Below are 23,806 nucleotides of genomic sequence, written 5' to 3'. Positions count from 1 at the left end.
GTAGACTTTTTTTGAACACTTTATTGGGCTAACAAACCATACATAATATCATAGTTTAAATCTTGAAAGTGAGAATTTAGCCTATGGGTATAAAAAAATTAGTGGAAACTAATGTTCCTTCTGAACTTTGGAGTAACTTAACTTGGTATTTTTAAAAAAAGTATATCCTTTATTTTTTAGTACAAAACATATTAAATATTACATTTGTATTTGTATTACTCCATCTTGTTCTTTGAGTTCACTAAGTTGATATACTATGGAACTTAGAGAAGCATGGTGCTCCACACGAAGGTACTCAACAGTTGCTACAAATCTGTACACTCATCCCATTATTTTATTGTACTTTGCCACAGCCAATGGGCAGAATACTTCACTTCTGCTTCCATCTTTGTTTCTTCTCAAAACAGTTGTAATGTGTTTGAGATTGTGGTAATTTGATACTATACAAACAGGTTCACTATCCTGCTACTACACTGCTGCAACACATGATCTGACAGCAAATTCGAATTCTCCCCTGCTCTATCTAGAATTTTTTTCAGTGTATCACGCAAATCCTTCCTGTTTGAATGAACACTTCCAGGGCTATAAACTCCACGAGACTGTAACTCTTCCATTATTCATACTGTTGTAAAATAATTGTCAAATGCCACCAGCATATTTCTGCCAGCCATTGTATTTGTTAGGGTAAGCACAACTTCTTCACCCAAAGTAGATACAGACATATCATTTGTATCCCCCCCCCCCCCCCCCCCCCCCCCCCCCCGCGAACCATACACCTTGCCGTTAGTGAGGAGGCTTACGTGCCTCAGTGAAACAGATAGTCATACCGTAGGTGCAACCACAACGGAGGGGTATCTGTTGAGAGGCCAGACAAACGTATGGTTCTTGAAAAGGGGCAGCAGCCCTTACAGTAGTTGCAGGGGCAACAGTCTGGATGATTGACTGATCTGGTCTTGCAACATTAACCAAAATGGTCTTGCTGTGCTGGTACTGCAAACAGCTGAAAGCAAGGGGGAAACTATGGCCATAATTTTTCCCGAGGGCATGCAGCTTTACTGTATGGATAAATGATGATGGCGTCCTCTTGGGTAAAATATTCCAGAGGTAAAATAGTCCCCCATTTGAATCTCCGGGCGGGGCCGGGAGGATGTTGTTACCTTGAGAAAGAAACCTGGCATTCTACAGATTGGAGGGTGGAATGTCAGATCCCTTAATTGGGCAGCCAGATTAGAAAATTTAAAAAGTGAAATGGATAGGTTAAAGTTAGATATAGTGAGAATTAGTGAGGCAAGAGGAACAAGACTTTTGGTCAGGTGAATACAGGGTTATAAATACAAAATCAAATAGCAATAATGCAGGAGTAGGTTTAATAATGAATAAAAAAATAGGAGTTCGGGTAAGCTACTACGAACAACGCATTATTGTGGCCAAGATAGACACGAAGTCCACGCCTACCACAATAGTACAAGTCTATATGCCAACTAGCTCTGCAGATGATAAAGAAATTGAAGAAATGTATGATGAGATAAAAGAAATTATTCAGATAGTGAGAGGAGACGAAAATTTAATAGTCATGGGTGACTGGAATTCGATAGTTGGAAAAGGAGAATTGGTGAATATGGACTGGGAGGAAGAAATGAAAAAGGAAGCCGCCTGGTAGAATTTTGCACAGAGCAAACTTAATCATAGATAACACTTGGTTAAAGAATCATGAAAGAAGTTTGTATACATGGAAGAAGCCTGGAGGTACTGGGAGGTGTCAGATAGATTATATAATGGTAAGACAGAGATTCAGGAACCAGGTTCTAAATTGTAAGGCATTTCCAGGGGCAGATGTGGACTCTGACCACAATCTATTGGTTATGAACTGTACATTAAAACTGAAGAAATTGCCAAAAGGTGAGAATTAAGGAGATGGGACCTGGATAAACTGAAAGAACCAGAGGTTGTACAGAGTTTCAGGAAGAGCATAATGGAACAATTGACAGGAATGGGGGAAAGAAATACAGTAGAAGAAGAATGGATAGCTTTGAGGGATGAAATAGTGAAGGCAGCATAGGATCAAACAGGTAAAAAGATGAGGGCTAGTAGAAATCCTTGGGTGACAGAAGAAATATTGAATTTAATTGATGAAAGAAGAAGATAAAAAATGCAGTAAATGAAGCAGGCAAAAAGGAATACAAATGTTTCAAAAACGATATCGATAGGAAGTGCAGACAGGATGAATGTAAGGATGTAGAGGCTTATCTCACTAGGGGTAAGATAGATACAGCCTACAGGAAAATTAAAGAGACCTTTGGAGAAAAGAGAGCCACTTGTATGAATATCAAGAGCTCAGATGGAAATCCAGTTCTAAGCAAAGAGGGGAAAGCGGAAAGGTGGAAGGAGTATATAGAGGGGTCTATACAAGGGCCATGTACTTGAGGACAATATTATGGAAATGGAAGAGGATGTAGATGAAGATGAAATGGGAGATACGATACTGCGTCAAGAGTTTGACAGAACACTGAAAGACCTGAGTTGAAGCAAGGCCCCAGGAGTTGATAACATTCCATTAGAATACTGACAGCCTTGGGAGAGCAAGTCCTAACAAAACTCAACCATCCGGTGTATGAGACAGGCGAAATATCCTCAGACTTCAAGAAGAATATAATAATTCCAATCCCAAAGAAAGCAGGTGTTGACAGATTTGAAAATTACCGAACTGTCAGTTTAATAAGTCATGGCTGCAAAATACTAACGCGAATTCTTTACAGACGAATGGAAAAACTGGTAGAAGCCGACCTCAGGGAACATCAGTTTAGATTGAGTAGAAATATGGGAACACGTGAGGCGATACTGACCCCACGACTTATCATAGAAGCTAGACTAAGAAAAGGCAAACCTATTTTTCTAGCATTTGTAGACTTGGAGAAAGCTTTTGATAATGTTGTCTGGAATACGCTCTTTCAAATTCTGAAGGTGGCAGGGGTAAAATACAGCGACGGTATTTAAGGAAAGCTGTGGTTGGGAAGGGATTGAGACATTGTTGTAGCCTCTCCCTGATGTTATTCAATCTGTATATTGAGCAAGCAGTAAAGGAAACAAAAGAAAAATTCGGAGTAGGTATTAAAATCCATGGAGAAGAAATAAGAACTTTAAGGTTCACCGATGACATTGTAATTCTGTCAGAGACAGCAAAGGACTTGGAAGAGCAGTTGAATTGAATGGACAGTGTCTTGAAGGGAGGATATAGGAAGAACATCAACAAAAGCAAAACGAGGATGATTTAATGTAGTCAAATTAAGTCAGGTGATGCTGAGGGAATTAGATTAGGAAATGAGACACTTAAAGGAGTAAAGGAGTTTTGCTATTTGGGGAGCAAAATAACTGATGATGGTCGAAGTAGAGAGAATATAAAATGTAGACTGACAACGGCTAGGAAAGCGTTTCTGAAGAAGAGAAATTTGTTAACATCAAGTATAGACTTAAATGTCAGGAAGTCATTTCTGAAATTATTTGTATGGAGTGTAGCCATGTATGGAAGTGAAACATGGGCGATAAACAGTTTGGAAAAGAAGAAAATAGAAGCTTTCAAAATGTGGTGCTACAGAAGAATGCTGAAGATTAGATGGGTAGATCACATAACTAATGAGGAAGTATTGAATAGGATACGGGAGAAGAGGAGTTTGTGGTACAACTTGACTAGAAGAAGAGATCGGTTGGTAGAACATGTTCTGAGGCATCAAGGGATCACCAATTTAGTTCTGGAGGGCAGGGTGCCGGGTAAAAATCTTAGAGGGAGACCAAGAGATGAATACACTAAGCAGGTACAGAAGGATGTAGGTTGCAGTGCGTGCTGGGAGATGAAGAAGCTTGCACAGGATAGAGTAGCATGGAGAGCTGCATCAAACCAGTCTCAGTACTGAAGACCACAACAACAACAATCATTTGTATCTCTTTTTCTAGTGTAGATGTCGAAATTTATGATGTACCCAGTACTGGCATCAGCTAGGCATCACACTTTATATCTACATTTCACTGATTTCATTGGCATATATTGTTTGAGTGTTGACCGTCCTTTGAAGGCTGCCATACATTCTTCAGCTGCTAAAACATAAGATGGTTTGTACACATCACAAAGCTTGCTTGATATTGCACTGATGACAGGTCGAATTCTGTGGAACTTGTCATCACCCGGTTTTCCTTTTTTGACACACGTCCTGTTATCATTGCAATGCAGGTCTCAACAATTTTTTTGTATTGATGCTTTGTCGTGACTTATGACATCATAGTTACTCCAAGAATGAGACCACTGCTCCAATAATTTCCGAGTTGTGGAAGCTAATGAACATCTATCAAAATAAGCATTCCCCAAAAAATCTTTTAGCTCAGGAACAGTAATGTCTTGTCAGTTGGAAGTTATGAAACTGTAGTGTTGACAGAAGAGCCAACACCATATTACTAGTGGAGTCCGAAATGCACGTGTTTTAGCTCACACAGGCTGGCGTGAGAAGGGAAGAACTATACAGACGTGAGGTCTGGAACATGACAAGCAATTAGAATTCAGAAAGCGGATGTAATTAGTTTGATACTTAACTTTAATCCATTAATGATTAACGTCGCTCTTGACGGTACATGCTTCACAATATTATCTGTTCAGAATAAATAGTAACTGAATATGGCGCCTTGCTAGGTCGTAGCAAATAAAGTAGCTGAAGGCTATACTAAACTATCGTCTTGGCAAATGAGAGCGTATTTTGTCAGTGAACCATCGCTAGCAAAGTCGGCTGTACAACTGGGGCGAGTGCTAGGGGGTCTCTCTAGACTACTAGACTAGACCTGCCGTGTGGCGGCACTCGGTCTGCAATAACTGATAGTGGCGACAGGCGGGTCCGATGTATACTAACGGACCGCGGCCGATTTAAAGGCTACCACCTAGCAAGTGCGGTGTCTGGCAGTGACACCACAGAAACAATGTGTGTATAGTGTGTGCAGTGACTGATAGTGAGATATGAGTGAGCAGTGTGGCATTACATTCTTTAATAAGTTATTTGTAAAAGAAGTATTGTACACCAGGAGTAAATCTAATGACTATCTCCAACTAGAAGTCTGTAAATATATGTGTATACGAATTAGCTTATTTTAAATTGATCTAAATTTTTAAATACTTTGATAGGTCCTATATCTTTGTAAAAAGAGGTCTATAGATAAATGAAGCTAATAATGCTACTACTACTACTACTACTTCTATTACTAAAGTTATTTTCGTTCTTTGCTTCTCTGACTTTCCTGCCTTGCATATAAGCTCGTGTAATTGCAAATGTGAAGCAACAGATCTTCTGTAAATATACACTCAAAATATTTTATTTCATTATTAGACTTCGAGTAATTTGCAAGATTTTCTGTGCTTTATTCTAATTTCAGTGGAAGATTCTCAAAGTAAGAAATATTCTTGTTCCATGTTTTATCACTAGAAGAAAATGTTGCAGCAGATATTTCTGGTCACTAAAGGGTTAAATTGTGGACATTAAACACATTTACCCATAGTTGCCACGCATAAAACACTTCTTGCCCAAAAATTTGTGGTAAGGGTAAATTCTGCATATAGTCAAAGGCAATGGCACCTCTTTCTTCATTTTGAAGTCCCTGGCTTTTTTCAGGGACTCGTAAAACTTTTAACTCCTTAGAAGATGAATCTGCAAAAATGTGCCTTGGCTGCAAGTTTAGAAGCTTCTCAGAGATGGGAACTTTTTAATTTCGCATTAAGCTCCTCACAAAGAGATCAAACATTTATCTGTGGTCTGCCGAAGCTATAATCGCAATTTTCGCTAAAATGCTGCCTGTAGAAGTGATATTTCACAGCTGTGTCTGGATATGCGGTGCAGTACATCTGATAAGTTGTTTTCTCACACAGCCGAGAATCTAAATACTGAATTTCCTTTCCAGCATAATGTGAGGACTTCAGAGGAAAAGAATGTATAGACCCTATGTTCAGTTATTGTTTTCAGGATACTTTCAGTAATTTTATTTCCTTTCGCATTCTTACCATGTTTATCTTGTGGTAGTTTCCCATTTATTAATGTGGGAACCTGCTTCATTCCAATGGAGCGCAATTTGCGAAAGGCTTTTTGTCGCACTTGCACATTACAAAACATCGAAAACTGGAACAATGCTTATTTTTTCCAGCACCATCTAATTTCCGAGATCTTTGCCTCTAGACATCATAAGCTTCAATAAGGCCCATCAGGTACAAATCTTGAGCATCTTTGTTTGGGAGATAACGAAATTTCGAAAGGATATCAATTTTCTCATTTTCAGCGATTCTCTCGAAACAGCGTCTCCGGCATCTACAATCAATACAATTGTTTAACAATGGGTCACTTAATCAAGTCTTCTACGATGGATATTGGATAAGAATACAGGTTACACCAATATAGCAACTTCGGCATCGGAAAAAGACAGAGTGGAAACGAAGCTTATTATCGTCAATATTGATGTATTAAAAATTTGACTGCCCAGCAGTCCTATCCTGTTTTCTTTTTTGCAACGTGTTTTCCGCTGCAGTTAATTATCTTTGATTATGGCTTGTTTTATTCTGTTTTTCTTATGAGTGAAATCATTTCTCTTTCTTCTGAGCCACATAGCGTAAGACTGACTTCGGCACGACAGTTAAACAACAACTGAATGAATATGAAATTGAAGATTTGCGCGGGAAGTAGCACTTAACAGAATTGCCAACAGACACGGAGCTGAAAAGTAGTAAGTCCGTGACTTAACCACTTGTCTGCTGCACATACCTGACCCGCAGTACAAGTTTAACATAGAAACGGAAGGCTAACTTAACTCATTAAGTACCAGTGTCCTATTTTGAGGACATTTATTTATAAATACACAATAAATTATTAATTTGCATCTATTATTGTTCTACGTCATTTGTTGATGCCTTTTATAACAAATGTATGCGTAGAGGAAATTAAAAGCAATAAATCCTACTATTAATTGATTATTGAATACTAAGGCACACTTTTCGTTATTACAGGTATTTACTTTATCGACGATTTAGTAATATTTGAAACATGTGGCAAAGATCTTAATGTGATTATTTATAGTCAGCAATATGTCTTTTAAACTACTTGCATTGTTAGCTTAATTAGAGTTATATTCATTGTTTTCCATTGTTATAAAATTTGGTGTACTCGAAATAGGACAGTGGGACTTGGTGTTATCATTTCAGTTATTTGTATTGCTGCACGTTCCAATATGAAACTCTGCTACGGCTTATGTATTTTCTTTTTAGAACGTGGTAATTTTACCAGATTTTGTTGCGGAGGTAAGTAACGACCCCTCTTTTATATATAAATTACAGGATATGAAGTTACTTTGAAATTTACAGTGTATTATGTAAGCATATTTATGAATATGTTACCCATTAGTAAATAATACAGTTCCAGATAGACAGTTTATCAGAGGCAAGCCTATTAGATTTGGCTATAAGTTGTGGTCTCTTTGTGGAGCAAGTGGCTACTGTTTCAAATTTGATTTATACTGTGGAAAGGATCCAGCAGATACTGCAAGGGACGACCTATAAACATGTTGGACTGCACTGAAAAACCCGAGAATCATTGTGTGTACTTTGATAAATTCTTCACTAGTAGAGATCTTCTGATTCATCTGAGAAATTTGGGTTTTCGAGCAATTGGGACTGTCAGAGAGAATCGAGTAGGTGACTGTCCACTACTGAGCAGCAACGAACTGGGGGGGGGGAAGTTCGAGGAAACTATGACTACCAGTTCGACAGGAATGGTGAAGTTTGTTCGATGGCACGACAACAGATGCGTACAACTGATACAAATTTTGACCAAGTTGAACCTTTGGGAGCAGCTACGCGGTACAGTAGACAGGCAAGTAAGAAGACAAGCTGCCGTTTTGAAGTCATGTAACGTGTACATGGGATGTGTTGACCACCATGACTGGTTAATTGGAAAATATGCGACGATAATTAGAGGGAAAAAAATTGTACTGGGTCCTATTACACGTTTGCAGGAAATGGCCCTCGTGAATGCCTGACTCTTCTACAGACTAGTACATGGGAAAAATGCACAGGATTTACTGGATTGCAGACGTGCTGTTACAGTTACGTACCTGAAATTGGACACTGGAAGACTGAATATTGGACGTACAATGGAATACCCATCAAGTCAGTTGAGAGTGATACCTGACATCAGGTTTGGTGGAATTGGTCATGTTATTGACATAAGAAGCATGCAAAGAAGATGTGTAAGAGCTAAATGCAACAGGAAACCAAAAACATATTGTGTTAAATAACGTGTAACACTGTGTGTTGAGTGGATTGTAGCGTTTCACAAGAAGTAAATAGCTGAGACTAGAATACAGTTTAGTACGCTATACGATACTGTTAGATCCCAGTGTCCTATTTTGAGGATGGCCATTATATCGGCATGTATAAATATTCTTTCGCTATTTTTGTACTTATTGTGGTTCATACACTATCTACATTATAATTAAGGAATAAAAAATTCAATTTGTTTAAAAAATTAATTTAGTACTTAATGCGTTAATGCTTTTCAGTGCTGTTTAAATCGTCCAAGTAATTCACGATGTTCAACAAAACAAAATACGCAATTTGGACTTGATACCTTTCAGCTCCGACCGATTCAATTATTTTGCAAATGGCTTGTTTGCAAACGCAACTTTACTAAAATATGTTTTTTTCTGTCATCATACATTTTCATTTTTATCAGTTTTCACTGTTCACCCCTGTACAGCTCAGAGATATGTTAATTCATATATTGATCATGTTAGGTTGACACTGACAATTTATATCCTGAAATTAAAATAAAATCAGAAGAAATGAGAAAATACCGTCAGGTATCAACAAAAAATAACCAGTAAGAAATACTATTGATCGTACTTATCTCTGAAAAAACATGAAATCAAACTTAAAAATTTGTTATCCAAATTTGATACAATTTGTAACATTTGGAATACAAAGCTTCACATCTGACCATGTTAATCGATGTGCTACAGTGTTTCCATGTCCTCTGTTTATTGCTGTTAACTGGCGAAATTGAAGTTGAGCATCTGTGCTTTTAAAACTATGATTTTTTGGCGGCTTGTTTAAGGTGAACTTCAGGCCCAACATTTGACTAGATAGATGGGCAGTCCTTGTCTACTCAGTTCAAAATATTATTGTGCAAGTATGCTACTACAGTGCAATGTTTGTAACTGTATGACTGCTTGTGGTGATGTGTTGCGTACTGTGGAGATGGAGAAGATGTCAATTTTTTGTGAGGAGAGCCAATTTCTTGTGAGGACATATTTTACAGACTTTAAATTCGACACCTTTTTGCTCTTTCTATTTGGCCCAGAAAATGGTATCTTCCCTTTCGTCCATACATGCACATGGAGGAAACGTGTACCGGCAACTCTATGCGGAAGCATAGTTGAGTGCACTTGCAGCATAGCACGACTGTGTCCCGTCAAAAGTATAGTTTGTGTTTGTGTAAAAATGTCTATTACTGCAGTGAGTTATTTGTGCAGTGAGGGATGAGGGTGCCTTGTAGCAGTTATTGATGGATGTAAGTCAGTTTGCTACAGTCATGTTTAAGGTCCTGAGGAGGGAGCGGAGTGCAAAAGTGGGAACTGGCATCTGTATACATAGATGATAATTGACCTTTTCTTGCAACTAGATGACGGTTTGTACAAGAACGTGACAGAGAAAAGTGTTGGAACTTCTCATTTAGAACCCGTGCATTGTACCAGTACTAGAAAATCATTTTTGGTGTTGTTGCTATGTATGCCTTTTTGTACAAGTTCTTTACATTTTCTGCTGTTAATAGTTCATGTTGAGTGTTACATTATTTCCGTGTAACATTCATTCATTGTGAAGATAAATTGCTTTATTTAGTTTCAAAACCACAGCCACTTCTTACTTAAGGATCAAATTACAACAGGTTATGGGGTCAGTCCACCCCGTACACCAGCATCACATCAACAGAAATTTATTGGAAGCAAAGAAAACTACATATTTATGTATTAGATCAAGAAAGTTCACTTCAAGATACAAATACAGAATGCTGACATCATGATTTTGATCAATGTTCATTCATTTCCATTGAGAGACAAAGAAATGCAACAGAAGGCAGTTCACAGTGAAAACTTAGTTGCAAGAATTGTGAAAACGCATAAGTGAGGAGATCAAAGATGAAACTGAAACATGTACTGCAAGAGCTAAAATACCTTGTCAGCTGACCCAGGTTGTTTATTTGCATCTGTAGAATACAGCAACCTAGAAAGAAGCACAGCATAAATTACAACAAATGTATGAGGACTTTGGACTTTATCAGAGGATAGGATTACTGACAATATTTTGACAACTAGCTTGCAGAACTGTTCATATGTGGAAGAATATTCGTTGAGAACAATTTCAACACTAAACAAATTTAGAGAACTCCATTATGCTAATAACTGGGGATTCAATTAAAAAATTGCTACAGGAAGTAAAGGTTGATGGATGTGGAAATTCAAGTTTTCATGAGAGAGCTCATCAAGCAAATAAAAAGGACAACCAGAATAACCCACACTAAATTCCCAGTGGTCTGAGATGTCACAACTGCAACAAGTGACTGTCACAGTGAAGACAAATAGAAAATTTGCCATCAAAGAAGCAATTTAGAAGACAGTCTTAACATTACCAGTGTCACCTCTCATAGACACAAACACTGGTACGTATATTCTGGTTTATCAGCAGACATATGCCAAAGTGTCCATCTGATTTGAATTTCACGGAGTCAGAGCACAGTTCACAAGAAGTGGAACTTACCCATTAAAGAGACAGATTGCAGGCATGTTGAAGCACTAGCAGACAGAGAGAAGACAAGTGCTAGTGTGACAGATGTACTCTAAGTACCTCAATCGAGTACAAATATACTTTCTGTAAGCAAAATAGTGGAACGGGGTGACTTAGTCATTTTTGATGATAGAGACTGTCACACTTGTAATGTAGAGTGTAAATTGATAGCCACAACATCCTTTCATCAGGCAAGAATAGATTCAGGAGAAATAACAGTGGAGAAAATTTTGGCAAATGGAATGTTCACAGACCTGATAATAGGCTTCTGCCAAGAACCAGACATCATAAACTGACCAAAAACATGGACTACTGGCTGACTGCATCAGCGTTGATTTAAAAACCAACATAACCGAGAATCCTGTGGTCACGTTTAAATCTTATTGATAATTAAAGAACTCAAAAACATGCTAATAGCAAGAGCTTTCATAGTGTCAAGGAATACCTGACTCATCAACATTCAAAATAGAACAGTTTATTTCCTTCATCATAGTGCTCAAAAGTGTTCATTTGAAAAATAAATTCTATTAATTTATTACTCTAATTTAATATATTGTGACCATTGTTATGGTATGGTTTCATGTTATACATGAGAATATTTTATTAGCCAACATGAAATGGTAAATATTTCGCACCTTTAATCTATATAAGATCATGTATGTCAAATCCTATATCATTTTCTGGATCATTTTTTAATGATGAGATACAAGGAAGCTAAATACATCAGATCAAATCGAAAGCTGTCGTTGCGTTGCACCAATATTAAATGACAGTTAGCAAAACATTTTCAGCTAACTGGTAATTTGACTGCAGTTAACTCCATGTGGTACAAAGGAGGGTATGCAAAAATGATGATAAGAAAAACATGCAAGTGTAGGGTTAAGAAGAACCTGGACTCGTTGATTCACATTAGAGGCTAATTGTGCTGTATAATGATCTTACATACATGCTAGTAGAAGTTTTTCATTAACTCATTTAAATTCTCATCCTTTTTCAGCTTTAAACTGATTATAGTTAAAGTATAGTGTCTAATGTCAGTTTGTACTGGCATAATATCTATCAGCAGAAAATACTTCTATTGGAGCACAGAAAATGAGATATGACCCTGCTTGAAAGACTCTGAATGGGAAGTGGGATACAAGCTGCCTTGTTCTAGCTTCCTCAGTACCCTTAAAAATTTTTCAAAATAAAATATTCCTGATGCTGCAATGGCTACCATCAAGTACTGGTAACGTACTTTATCACAAATTTCAAAACTGAGGTTTGTTTCATAATTTTGTTTGAATGGAAGAGGAGTTTTTCCAAGTTACTTGCTTCATTGAAAAAGATAGTTTTCAACAAGATAAACTTGAGGCAGTCCATAAAATCAAGAGATAGTTGTTACAGGTTTTACATGATGCTTCATAGTATTAAACTTCCAGGTTGTAACTTGTGTTTACTTTCTGACACAAACTGACAGTTACGTTAAGATTTCTGGCCACTGGGGTAACTTTTCAGTCATTGGTCTTTGCAACAAGAGTTGCAGCAAATACATTATTTATAATAAATAACATTGACACTGCAGATAATACTTTATTAAATCAAGAAAAAAAGATGAAAAAGAGTTTTGGAATGAGATGGACGCATACCTGGCAGCTTCCTCTTTGCAGCGCATGATGTTATCAATTAAACTACAGCTTCAGCACAACTGGACTGGTCTCTGTATTGTTATATACTTTGTAAAGACTGTGTCTACAACTGTCATTACTTGATATTTAACAGTCCTGAATTGTATCAGAATGGTGCACTTTTGATAAGTCATCATTGTGCCATAGCATTGAAATTCACTGTACCAGTTACTTCAGGAAATCCATCTAGCACACTGAAACCATCCAGCATGGAGTGTATTTCCACTCAAGAATAAAACTAAACGTATTGTGGAGACACTGCTGCTATGATCCCCGATACATCACTGATGATTCTTTTGTGCTGCTGTTCTATGTACATTAGAACTGTCACCAATAACTATTTTAAGTGCACAAGTTGCAATGCTCTTAATGTCATTAGAACTCTGCTCATTGGGAAGACAGGGTTATTCAAATACGTAGGAAATTTCAACTTCTGGTTGATTTGACCTAATAACCAATACACTGTTTCTTTTGAAGGATGGAAACTCTCGTGAAATTTCCCGTCCCTGTAATCTTCAAAAGGATTTTCCCTTTCCACAAGTACACCAATATGTTTGTGGTGACAATTTACATACTGAGGACACAACATTTTTCATCTTCTACACTATCTAAAACATCAAAATGCACCATCATATTGCTGTGATATGTGTCTACTTTATTTTAACCATGATCAGTTGAAGATAAATGAGTATCCGACCTCGGACAACTTTAACTGTGATCAACTCCTTTATTTAACTTTAACCGAGGTTGGTGCAGTTGACCATGGTTAAATGCCAACTTAATGGTGGTTAACTTTTATTTGACGTTAGTGCAATCAGTCCAAAGTATTTAGAACTATTACTTTTAGTGGGATTGTTGGAAGTTATCACATCAAATTCATACTTTTACTAGAAAATCAGCTTTGGTGTTAGTGTAATGGACTCTACTTCATATATGTCCTTTGTCTTTTCAGTTTGTAGTCGTTCATGTTGAGCTTTACACTAATTCTGCATGAAAATAAAGTGCTAAATTTAATTTCAAACCTCAACTGCTTTTTATTTAAGGCTCAAATTGCAAAAGCAAGTTTTTGGAACCTTCAATATTCTGTAAATGTTTGCACTTGCCTCCATTACTTGACACTGCTGAAACTGCATTTCATAGAGCAAGGGTACCAAGATTATTTCCTATCAAGAGCATGACAACCAAACAAGCCTACATTATATAGGAATTATTGAAGTCACAGTATTTACTGTAACAGAAATGCTAAATATAAATGGGATAAAAAGTCTACTCACCAAGCAACGGTAGGAGAACACTCACTCAAAAAGGTTTAACTTCTTGTAAGAAGGTGCCACTAGCTCCAAAATCTTATAAAAGTTAAACCTTTTTGTGTGTGTGTTCTCCTGCCGCCGCTTGGTGAGTAGATTTTTTGTCTATCCATTTACATTATATTGTCAGTAACTAATTATTTTCATTGTTAAATGTACAGTTCAGTAGGAGAGAAAACATAATTTCTATAAGAACATGTGATATTTTGCAGTGAATTTAAAGTCTGTACACCAGAGCCCATCATGGGAAAATCACCCCTTTTGTGGCTTATTTCCCATCAACCTTGTGAGCATCTATGGATAAATCCAAACTATCAGAATTTTGAGCAGTTTAAGACTGAATCTCTTCAGCAATTCTGTTATTGTCTTTAAACTCCTCTTCAGTAATCTGAAAATAGTGAGTATATTCTTTGCACTGATATGTTGCGAAGTTATGATATTTCACGAGAGAAAGATCATATAAGAATAAAATTGCTGTTATAACAGAAGAATTACTGGTGTGTGCTCCATGTAGAATAATCTTTCTGTAGTACTTGTTGTGATGTTAGACACCTTAGTGGTACTACCTGGTCTTCACACAGGGGATTTAATTCAATGTTTATTTATTACGTGTGAGTGACAACTATCTATTGGGAGTCATACATCTATAAAACTTTGATTATGAACTTACCAGTCCATTTCAAGTAACTGCAGAAAGAAATCAAGTGAGATGATTTAATTCATAAGTCAGCTGAATCAAGTTGAAAAAACCGTATTACTGAGTGATAACAGAGAACACAGGCTGCTGAATTTGAAGCACCACAGTAGTGTGATGAAGAAAAGACAGTCACCAATTTGCCATTTTGTTCAATCTGAAAATTGATGATAGATGTTTAATTTTTAGGATGAATTAGTGTGCGATAAGTAGGAGATATTTTCTTAAGTGAAAATTATTCTTTACATTCAACATCTCTGAAATTCATTCTCATAAAGAAAAATCTTTCACTAGGGTAACTGCTTTGCAAAACAAAATACTGACAAATGAAAAACTTTGCAAGGATTCATAAGTTGAGGCTGCAAAATTCTTAACTGTGTTAATATATCAACAAAAATAACCAATGTTTGAAAATATAATATGGATAGATAAAAAATGTACTCACCAAGTGGTGGAAGGAGAGATCATAAAAAAGATATGGAAACACGTGAGCTTTCAGAGTGTAACATTACAGGACATATTGGGACATATTGAAGTATTCGATACTGTAGACTTTTAGGGGATGTCGATACAGATTTGCAAAATGTAAAGGGAAACTTTGGTGATGTTTAAATATTGTACTGTGTCAATATTAGGACATTTTGCACAGAAAGAACAAAAATAGAATTAATGTAAATATATATTAGTGTTAGTAACCTAGTTTCATTCAATTTTGTAATTATATTTCATTTTGTAAAAGAAAGACTCACTGTTTGCTGTAGCTCTGATTAATTGTATAAATTATCAGTTTTGAGCTAAATTATTTCGTATAATATGGACAAGATACTTTTAAAAACTCACCAGCTAAAGAGAAAGTCTCTAAATGAACGTTTAATGCACACTTCTGGAACTTTCTATGGAGAAATTCTATATTATGATCGCAAAAATACGAAAACTTGTGAAAACTGTTTCATAACCTAATTTCGAAAGACGATTTGTATCAAGAAATATTGCTAAAAAGATTTATTTACGTTTTGAAACACGATTTAAATCATTTTACATATAAATAGTTGTTCTAAATCACTCAAGAAATATCCAGAATCAAATGTCAAGATATTTCTGGAAACATCGGTACAAATCTGGTGAAGGTTATCCAGAAGCTGGTTGAAAAATGTTATAAAATCTATTTGGGAATTATGCTTGTAAGAATTTATATGTACTGATCCTTTTACTTACTTTAATCTGTACTAAAATTCTGTAATGTCTAATTTAGTTTTAAGTCGTGAATTGCTATTGTATTGTAAACAAAACATTGTCAAAGACTCTCATTGTTTGGAAAGATATTAATACACCTAGGAGTTGTCAGTTGCCAGTTCGGATGTGCAGTACGGTTGGCTCGGAGAGTCAGTTGTTGAGTCTGTGAAGTCTGTCAGTTCTGTTTGTAAATAAACGTCTGTAATGAAGAATTACTTGTTGTCGTCAATATGAACTCAAGACCTTTTGCACGAAGCAGACACCTCCTAATGCAACGTTTTAATTTGGTTGAGGAAGCTGGAATGTTATAATTTGGTGTTGAGGAGCTGAAATGTTATAATTTGGTTGAGGAAGCTGGGATGTTATAAGAGCCAGTGGCTCCTTTTACTGGAAGAAGTGTCAAAGGGAAAGGAATCAGTATGAAGGAAGAGGACTAATGAGGTTCAGGAAATGCGAAGAGTCAGCCAGAAACCTGGATCAGGGGGACTTACTGGATAGGATTAGAAGGAAAGACTGATGCAGTATAAAAATCCTAGACTGAGACAGATAAACATTAAAGTCTGCTACACACACATCAGCGATGTCACAGTACCCACGACTGCACTGGCTGTGATGCCAGAGTGACATAAATTCCTAGTGGTCAGTGTTTCTTTGGTGTGTGGCAGTGCACTTGAGCAGCTGCATGGCGAAGTTCTCAGGCTATGATCTCATGTTGATTACTGTGATTTTGGATGAAGAACGGGAAAAACAAGTGAGAAATGGAAGTGGTTTTATAAGGGGTGGAAAAATAAAGCAACAGAAGGAGAATTTGCCACTCAGTAAAGTGAATTAATGTACAGGGTGACAATTATTGACCTGTATGAAATGAATGGTTTGCATTAGGATGTTCAAACTGCACGGTTAGCTGAGGGGCATGATGGGAATTAGTATGCACATGTGCACATGAAGCCCACTGTCATTTGGATGGGTTCATCAATAAGCAAACTTGGTGCCTTTGGGGGACTGAGAATCTGTATTTCATGACTGAGAAGTCTCTTCACCCTCAATGGTTGACTGGCGCACAATGTCCAGTCATGGAATAATTTGTGTGATATTTCTCAATGGCATGATGACTACTAAACTGTACATGAAAGTTTTGGAAGATAATTTCACCCCCATTATCCAGAGTGACCTTGATTTCAACAAAACATGGTTCACGCAAGACAGAACTTGACCCCATCAAAGCAGGAGAGTGTTTGATGTCCTGGAGGAGCACTTTGGTGTCTGCATTCTGGCTTTGGAATACCCAAAGGCCACTGGCATGGGCCTTGATTGGCTGCCACATTCTCTGGATCTGAACACATGTGCCTTCTTTTTTCAGACTACATTAAAGGTGAGGTGTACAGCAATAACCCCAAAATAATTTCTAAGCTGAAAGCAGCCATTCAGGAGCTCACTGACAGCATCGATGTTCCAACACTTATGCAGGTTATGCAGAATTTCACTATTTGTCTGTGACACATCATCGCCAATGATGGCAGGCATGTCAAACATGTAATAACCTAAATCCAAATATCTGTAATGATGTTTACATATTGAATAAAGTGTGTGTATGCCATAGTTTGTAACTAATTTACATTTCTTTTTTATATAGTTCAATAATAGTCACCCTGTACAATGGAACAAAGTTTTATGAATATTTCAGAATGTCAGAAAATACATTCAACTTACAGTTGAACAAGTTGGAAGTTCATCTGAAAAAGTAAAACACACACTGGAGAAAAGCCATCACACCAATACAATGGATCACCATTTGCCTGATGTTAGTTGTATATAACATAATTAACACACACTTCAGCAGTTTATTGGGAATTAAATACTAGGGGCATTTAATAAGCAATGTAACACACAAGCAGATTGGTTTTATTCAGAATTTCAATACACCATTTTATTCCTCGCTCTTATGACTACAACCCACCCCCCCCCCCCCCCCAAAAAAAAAAAAATCCCATTTTTTCTTCAACATTACCTCCTTTCAGTGCAACAGCCTTAAGCCAGTTTACTGGGAGAATCTGTATGTCTGCATGGTACCACTGTACTGGTTAACATCAGAGCCAGTGTCTTGATGCATCAATAACCTCCCCATCACTGACATACTGCTTCCCATGGACTACATCCTTCATTGGGCCAGAAAGGTGGGTATTGGAAGGTGCAATATTAGGGTTGTAGGGTGAATGAGGAAGAACAATCAAGTGAAATTTTGTGAGCGATTCTAAGGTATGCAGACTTATGTGAGGCCTAATGTTGTCATTGGAGAATGAGAAGTTCTTCTGTATTTTTGTGATTACAAACATACCGAAGTTGTTTCTTTGATTTCCTCGGGCTGTTGTGGTACACATGAGATTGGACAGGTTTGCATGAGCATTTTGTGATGATGACAGACAGCTTGCCCAATGACTCATAGTGTTTTTGTTCACTACAGGTCTCTATAGACACTCTGCAAGTACCTATGAATATCTGTGGTGCCTATGAATATCTGTGGTGCTCTGGTTTTCCACCAAAGAAACTCAATGACAGTTCTGTGCTTGGAATGCACCTCCATTACAGAGACCATTTTGTAGGCTACAAATAGTGCCACCACCTGTTGGAACTTTAGGGGCTAAAGTGGGAATGTTCCATGATGTCGCACAGCAAATACATTTTTTCATCCAAAACTGGATGAGGGAAAAAAGTGTTGTATTACTTATTGAATGTCCCTCGTACATGAAATCAACATTCATCATTTTTGGCTTCTGTTGTATAGTCTTAAATGTTTTCTTCTGGTTAGTGTGATACTGATTCATTACCGCTAAGACCACTTGTGAAATTGTTGTTTGTTACATCCCTATTGTCTACCTTTTTTCAGATACTTGACTGTTGGAGATGTGCTGAATATGATATCATTTAGCTGTCACAAGTACACAGTATGGTTGATAAGACCATATGGGAAACCTGCAAGATAATTACAGACAATGATGAATCAATTGATGCCTGCTCTGACAGAAGAAATGTGGAAGGACATTGCTAATGCTTTTTATAAAATGTGGCATTTTTCTGAACTTCATAGGAGCTATGGATGGGAAACACATATGTAATATGGCTCCTTCAAAAACTGGATCACTATTGTTCAATTGCAAACAGACATTCTCTATAACTTTGTTGCCTATTGTAGGTGCTCAGTGTACTTACATTTCTATTGATGTCAGGGCACATGGAAAGATAATGTTACAGTTATAGCTAACACTCTCAGACAATAGTCTTAGTCTTTTACCTAGCTGGTTGCATTTGTTGATGTAAAATCAGAAATATACATTTAATTATTTACCAGCTGTTTTTATTTCTGCTCCTGTTTCATTCCAGAGTGTATTACTCAGCTTGGTGTCCATGTATTTGGGATTGGAAAGGGCATAAACATAAAACACAGGATAGTTGCACATTATCTCAATAACGTTTTCATCATTCTTATTTATGGAGATGAACTACTGCATAACAACACAACAACCTAATGATCTCACGACTGTGAAGCAAGCAAAAGGAAAAGAGTGGACACTGCCCTTCAAATACCGATATAACAAGATGGTCATGGCACTGTCATGTCACTGTTTGTGTGAAGTGGTCTTAAGGTGATCTTGCAAGGAAAAAGTTCTATATTTAGGTATAATCAGGATTATACTATTAAAAAACTAACTTGATAGAAAGTAAATATGAGTGTTTAATATGGTTATTTAAAGGAGGAATTTTGCACATATTACACAAAATGGTTTTCTGAGTTCTTTGTGTATTTGCTTTGTAAAAGAATATTCCAGATTCACAATCATATGACAAGATGTAACCTCCAAACCATTGCATGAAACATATGGTACAGTATCTTTACACAAGAGGAGGTACTGATTAGCAGATAAACATATAAACATGGTGCTGAAATATGTAGCTCAATTTTCAAACTTGTATTTTTTGTTATAGCACACATGTATGAGGAATGCTCATATAGTTTCCATTATCAACTCAAAAAAATAAAGTTGCATAATTAATTTTTGGTTTATTTGTGGGTGCACATTTAAAGTCTTGCTATGCTTTGAAATCCCTGATCCAAAGTGCTCTAGCACACTGCTAGAGCAACCAAAACAAAACTGCAGTTGTTGTTGTTATTGTTGTTGTTGTGGTCTTCAGTCCTGAGACTGGTTTGATGCAGCTCTCCATGCTACTCTATCCTGTGCAAGCTTCTTCATCTCCCAGTACCTACTGCAACCTACATCCTTCTGAATCTGCTTAGTGTATTCATCTCTTGGTCTCCCTCTACGATTTTAACCCTCCACACTGCCCTCCAATATTAAATTGGTGATCCCTTGATGCCTCAGAACATGTCCTACCAACCAATCCCTTCTTCTTGTCAAGTTGTGCCACAAACTTCTCTTCTCTGCAATCCTATTCAATACTTCCTCATTAGTTATGTGATCTACCCATCTAATCTTCAGCATTCTTCTATAGCACCACATTTCGAAAGCTTCTATTCTCTTCTTGTCCTAACTATTTATTGTCCATGTTTCACTTCCATACATGGCTACACTCCATACAAATTCTTTCAGAAATGACTTCCTGACACTTAAATCTATATTCAATGTTAACAAATTTCTCTTCTTCAGAAACGCTTTCCTTGCCATTGCCATTTTATATCCTCTCTACTTCGACCATCATCAGTTATTTTGCTCCCCAAATAGCAAAACTCCTTTACTACTTTAAGTGTTTCATTTCGTAATCTAATTCCCTCAGCATCACCCGACTTAATTTGACTACATTCCATTATCCTCGTTTTGCTTTTGTTGATGTTCATCTTATATACTCCTCTCAAGACATTGTCCATTCCATTCAACTGCTCTTCCAAGTCCCTTGCTGTCTCTGATAGAATGACAATGTCATCGGCGAACCTCAAAGTTATTATTTCTTCTCCATGGATTTTAATACCTACTCCGAAATTTTCTCTTGTTTCCTTTATTGCTTGCTCAATATACAGATTGAATAACATCGGGGAGAGGCTACAACCCTGTCTCAATCCCTTCCCAACCACTGCCTCCCTTTCATGCCCCTCGACTCTTATAACTGCCATCTGGTTTCTGCACGAATTGTAAATAGCCTTTCGCTCCCTGTATTTTACCCATGCCACCTTTAGAATTTGAAAGAGAGTATTCCAGTCAACATTGTCAAAAGCTTTCTCTAAGTCTACAAATGCTAGAAACGTAGGTTTTGCCTTTTCTTAATCCGTTTTCTAAGATAAGTCGTAGGGTCAGTATTGCCTCATGTGTATCAACATTTCTGCGGAATGCAAACTGATCTTCACCGAGGTCGGCGTCTACTAGTTTTTCTATTCATCTGTAAAGAATTCCCGTTAGTATTTTTCAGCTGTGACTTATTAAACTGGTAGTTCGGTAATTTTCACATCTGTCAACACCTGCTTTCTTTGGGATTGGAATTATTATATTCTTCTAGAAGTCTGAGGATATTTCGCCTGTCTCATACACCGGATGGTTGAGTTTTGTTAGGACTTGCTCTCCCAAGGCTGTCAGTATTCTAATGGAATGTTGTCTACTCCCGGGGCCTTGTTTCGACTCAGGTCTCTCAGTGCTCTGTCAAACTCTTCACGCAGTATCTTATCTCCCATTTCATCTTCATCTACATCCTCTTCCATTTCCATAATATTGTCCTCAAGTACATCGCCCTTGTATAGACCCTCTATATACTCCTTCCACCTTTCTGCTTTCGCTTCTTTGCTTAGAACTGGGTTTCCATCTGACCTCTTGATGTTCATACAAGTAGTTCTCTTATCTCCAAAGATCTCTTTAATTTTCCTGTAGGCAGTATCTATCTTACCCCTAGTGAGATAAGCATCTACATTCTTACATTTGTCCTCTAGCCATCCCTGCTTAGCCATTTTGCACTTCCTGTTGATCTCATTTTTGAGACGTTTGTATTCCTTTTTGCCTGCTTCATTTATTGCATTTTTATATTTCCTCCTTTCATCAGTTAAATTCAGTATTTCTTCTGTTACCTAAGGATTTCTACTAGCCCTCGTCTTTTTACCTACTTTATCCTCTGCTGCCTTCACTACCTCATCCCTCAAAGCTACCCTTTCTTCTTCTACTGTATTTATTTCACCCATTCCTAACAATTGTTCCCTTATGCTCTCCCTGAAACTCTGTACAACCTCTGGTTCTTTCAGTTTATCCAGGTCCCATCTCCTTAATATCCCACCTTTTTGCAGTTTCTTCAGTTTTAGTATACAGGTCATATCCAATAGCTTGTGGTCAGAGTCCACATCTGCCCCTGGAAATGTCCTACAATTTAAAACCTGGTTCCTAAATCTCTGCCTTACCATTATATAATCTATCTGATACCTTTTAGTATCTCCAGGGTTCTTCCATGTATACAACCTTCTTTCATGATTCTTAAACCAAGTGTTAGCTGTGACTAAGTTGTGCTCTGTGCAAAATTCTACCAAGCGGCTTCCTCTTTCATTTCTTAGCCCCAATCCATATCCACCTACTACGTTTCCTTCTCTCCCTTTTCCTGCACTCGAATTACAGTCACCCATGACTATTAAATTTTCATCTCCCTTCACTATCTGAATAATTTCTTTTATTTCATCATGCAGTTCTTCAATTTCTTCATCGTCTGCAGAGCTAGTTGGCATATAAACTTGTACTACTGTAGTAGGTGTGGGCTTCGTATCTATCTATGCTGTTTGTAGTAGCTTACCCGCATTCCTATTTTCCTATTCATTATTAAACCCACTCCTGCATTACCCCTATTTGATTTTGTGTTTATAACCCTGTAGTCACCTGACCAGAGATCTTGTTCCTCCTGCCACCAGACTTCACTAATTCCCACTATATCTAACTTTAACCTGTCCATTTCCCTTTTTAAATTTTCTAACCTACCTGCCCGATTAAGGGATCTGACATTCCACGCTCCGATTTGTAGAACGCCAGTTTTCTTTCTCCTGATAACGACATCCTCTTGAGTAGTCCCCGCCCGGAGGTCCGAATGGGGGACTATTTTACCTCCGGAATATTTTACCCAAGAGGACGCCATCATCATTTAATCATACAGTAAAGCTGCATCCCCTCGGGAAAAATTACGGCCGTAGTTTCCCCTTGCTTTCAGCCGTTCGCAGTACCAGCACAGCAAGGCCGTTTTGGTTATTGTTACAAGGCCAGATCAGTCAATCATCCAGACTGTTGCCCTTGCAACTATTGAAAAGGCTGCTGCCCCTCTTCAGGAACCACACGTTTGTCTGGCCTCTCAACAGATACCCCTCTGTTGTGGTTGTACCTACGGTACGGCTATCTGTATCACTGAGGCACGCAAGCCTCCCCACCAACGGCAAGGTCCATGGTTCGGGGGGGGGGGGGGGGGGGTACTGTGTAGTAATCCATTTTCTGGGAAAAATGCTGAATTGGAAGTGGATGGCAACAATGCACCATTATACACTGAAGAGCCAAAGAAACTGGAACACCTGCCTAATATCATGTAGGGTCCCCACGAGCATGCAGAAATGCTGCAACATTACGTGGTTTGGATTCAACTAATGTCTGAATTAGTGCTGGAGGGAATTGGTACCATGAAGCCTGCAGGGTTGTCTATAAATCTGTAAGAGTACGAGGTGGGTGGAGATTTGTTCTGAACAGCACATTTCAAGGCATCCCAGATATGATCAATAATGTTCATGTCTGTCATGTTCAGTGCTCAATGGAAGTGTTTAAACTCAGAAGAGTTTTCCTGGAGCCATTCTTTAGCAGTTATGAATGTGTGGGGTGTCGCTTTGTACTGCAGGAATTGCCGAAGTTCGTCAGAATGCATAATGAACAAGAATGGATGCAAATGATCAGACAGGATGCTTATACACATGTCACCTGTCAAAGTGGTATCTAGATGTATCAGGGATCCCATATAACTCCAACTGCACACGCCCCACACCATTACAGAGCCTCCATCAGCTTGAAAAACCCCTGCTGACACGCAGGGTCCATGAATTCCTGAG

The 23,806-nt window shown here is 37.7% G+C and overlaps 2 protein-coding genes and 1 long non-coding RNA gene across 5 annotated transcripts in view; 2 read left to right on the top strand and 1 right to left on the bottom strand.

The window, feature by feature from the left end:
* LOC126272461 (uncharacterized) overlaps positions 1-23,806 on the bottom strand; it is a 531,522-nt gene that overhangs the window by 77,039 nt on the left and 430,677 nt on the right. The window contains exons 16-17 of one of the 3 annotated variants that reach the window (XM_049975341.1): positions 14,497-14,677; positions 7,762-8,827 (exon numbers count right to left, since the gene is read on the bottom strand). In XM_049975341.1, the coding sequence (XP_049831298.1) occupies positions 14,546-14,677 (132 nt within the window). In that variant the 3' untranslated portion in view covers positions 7,762-8,827; positions 14,497-14,545. Of the gene's footprint in view, positions 1-7,761; positions 8,828-9,929; positions 10,292-14,496; positions 14,678-23,806 lie in introns of those variants that run through there. The other 2 variants (XM_049975349.1, XM_049975356.1) reach the window with 2 other exon arrangements.
* On the top strand, positions 7,573-8,049 carry LOC126277206 (piggyBac transposable element-derived protein 1-like). Its single transcript, XM_049977343.1, has one exon. It carries the CDS (start codon positions 7,573-7,575, stop codon positions 8,047-8,049), a length of 477 nt encoding a protein of 158 aa, XP_049833300.1.
* On the top strand, positions 17,252-19,095 carry LOC126272487 (uncharacterized). The gene is made up of 2 exons (XR_007549230.1): positions 17,252-17,554; positions 18,638-19,095. It is a non-coding gene; the product is annotated as an uncharacterized LOC126272487 (long non-coding RNA).

This window comes from Schistocerca gregaria, chromosome 1 (assembly GCF_023897955.1).
Source record: "Schistocerca gregaria isolate iqSchGreg1 chromosome 1, iqSchGreg1.2, whole genome shotgun sequence".
NCBI lineage: Eukaryota > Metazoa > Arthropoda > Insecta > Orthoptera > Acrididae > Schistocerca > Schistocerca gregaria.
This window is presented reverse-complemented; position numbering and strand designations above follow the sequence as displayed.